At 59.7% G+C, this 2,316-nt stretch overlaps 1 protein-coding gene across 1 annotated transcript; it reads left to right on the top strand.

Moving 5' to 3' along the window:
* Positions 1-455: 455 nt before the first annotated feature.
* On the top strand, positions 456-1,988 carry LOC127335774 (salt tolerance receptor-like cytoplasmic kinase 1). The gene has a single exon (XM_051362502.2). The coding sequence runs from the start codon at positions 460-462 to the stop codon at positions 1,768-1,770; it is 1,311 nt and encodes a 436-aa protein (XP_051218462.2). The 5' UTR covers positions 456-459; the 3' UTR covers positions 1,771-1,988.
* Positions 1,989-2,316: the final 328 nt, after the last annotated feature.

Below are 2,316 nucleotides of genomic sequence, written 5' to 3'. Positions count from 1 at the left end.
ACAAACAGTGAGCATAGTCAACACGGGCAACGTTAGACTGATTATTCCAGTTTAGGAACCGACACTCGTGGCTTCAGGAGCAACGAGGTTAAAGCAGAGCCCCACGGGTGCAACTAGAACACACGTTTAGTAAGATCAAATAATCCAGCCGCGTCTCTGAACATTCCCACAGGGCCACTATACCGAGCAATCGTCATTAAATAATCATTTCCAGTCCTCAAGCAGCAGGTAAAGAGCACGTTTCGAGGACCGAAACGTGAGAAAAATATGGGAGAAAACAAAAGGTTGGAGATGCTGATGACGACTCCACTCATCACATCACCCCGCTGAAAGGAGTGGCGCAAATGATTGATCTGCTGCGTGGTGTGGCCACTGGCCCACTCTTCTTCACAAGAAGAGCACAAGATGCGAGGAAAGAAAGCAGCCAGCCACAAGCAAACTACCTGCCACCAATCCGCCATGGCCATGGCATATATATACACAGGTATGCATTTGACCCGTAGCATACAAGGCGCCAGTGAGCCAGCGAGAGAGCAGAGCAGCAGGCAGTACCCGCCTGATTCTTCATCTCCAACCTGTCCCAGCTTATCCAGGAAGGTAGCTCAAGCCAAGAACGTAGCGGCAACAAAACCAGAGGAAGAGAGGAGAAGAGGGAACCTATTCTCCCCCCACTCCCACTCCTCGACTCACTTGGATTTCAGCTCGTTTCGATCCATCATGTTCCAAGGTTGCGGCCTCTTTGCGTGCGTCGGACGGCGCGGCGCCGACCTCAGGAAGCGGGGCGAGGCTGGCGCGGCCAGCTCGCGCGTCGCGGCCGAGCCGGCGGTATGGGAGGAGGAGGATGACTGCGCCGGAGCCGCGGCCAGGCAGATGGCGTGGGCGGAGGTGGAGTCCGCCACGGGGTGCTTCTCGTCCCGCGTCATCGGCCACGGGGGGTTCAGCACCGTCTACCTCGCCTCGCTCTCCTCCTCCCGCCTCGCCGCCGTCAAGGTGCACTGCGCCAGCGAGCGCCTCCACCGCGCCTTCCGCCAGGAGCTCGACGTGCTGCTCTCCCTCCGCCACCCGCACGTCGTCCGCCTCCTCGGATACTGCGACGACCGGGACGAGGGCGTCCTCGTCTTCGAGTACGCGCCCAACGGCGACCTCCACCAGACCCTCCACGGCGACGGCCCCGCGCTGCCCTGGTCGCGGCGCGTGGCGGTCGCCTTCCAGGTGGCCACGGCGCTCGAGTACCTCCACGACGGCCACCACCCAGCTGTCATCCACGGGGACATCAAGGCCTCAAACGTCCTCCTCGACGCTAACATGGACGCCAAGCTCTGCGACTTCGGCTTCGCGCACACCACCGGCGCCACGCCCACGGCCGGCCGTGGCAGGTCCTCCGGGCGCGCCATCATGGGCTCCCCGGGCTACGTAGACCCGCAGCTCCTCCGCTCCGGCGTGGCCAACAAGGAGAGCGACGTGTACAGCTTCGGAGTGCTGCTGCTCGAGCTGGTGACAGGGAAGGAGGCCGTGTGCCGCGAGACCGGGCGCCGCCTCACCGCCGCGGTGGGGCCGACGGCCAGCGTGGCCGACGTGGTGGACCGGAGGCTTGGCGGAGAGTACGACGCCGCCGAGGCGGCCGTCGTGATGGACCTCGCCATGCGGTGCGTCGGCGACAGCCCCGGGCTCAGGCCGTCCATGGCGGACGTCGTGCACGTGCTCCAGGAGAAGACCGCCGCGCTGGTCTCGGCCGTCGGATCCAGAATGGACCGCAAGATGATGTTCTAGCATGCTCGGTCCTGTGTGTTCGTTGAGTGTGATGATTTGTGAATACATTAGTGATTAGCAGTATGTTAGTTAGGGTAGGTAGAGGAAGAATGTCTGCAGCGTTGAGTGCTCGGATTAGTCTAAGCCTTCGGATTAGCTAGAAATTTTTCGTGATGTCACTCGATCGTTGCACATCTTGTCGCACCAGTGATATGGAAGTGGTAGTTCAGTGATCAAAATCTGGCATTTCAAATTGCGTGTATTAGGTACAGTGGATGGGTAAAATATAGCAGGTTTATCTGGTGCACTTCGTAACCTATTACGGATAGCTGGTGGAGGGACAAGCGATTTATCTTGACGCCGTAGTAAATTAATCTCGTCCAACCATAATCAATTCGATAGGAATCGGTACAAGGTACAGATGTAGTGCAGCCCAACACAACGTGGATTGTTAGGGCATCTCCAACCGCGCGACCCAAACGGACGCGCTGGGCCGTCCGGTTTGGGCCGTTTGGGTGGCCGAGCCGACACGCGGACAGCGGCCCGCGTTCGCGTGTCCGTTTGGGT

The sequence above is a fragment of the Lolium perenne genome, chromosome 2 (genome assembly GCF_019359855.2).
Source record: "Lolium perenne isolate Kyuss_39 chromosome 2, Kyuss_2.0, whole genome shotgun sequence".
NCBI lineage: Eukaryota > Viridiplantae > Streptophyta > Magnoliopsida > Poales > Poaceae > Lolium > Lolium perenne.
The sequence above is the reverse complement of the archived record's forward strand: the minus strand, read 5'-3'. Positions and strand labels throughout refer to the sequence as shown.

Excerpts from the sequence above, each read along its gene's own strand:
- LOC127335774 (XM_051362502.2), top strand. The coding sequence starts at position 460 with ATGGCCATGGCATATATATACACAGGTATGCATTTGACCCGTAGCATA.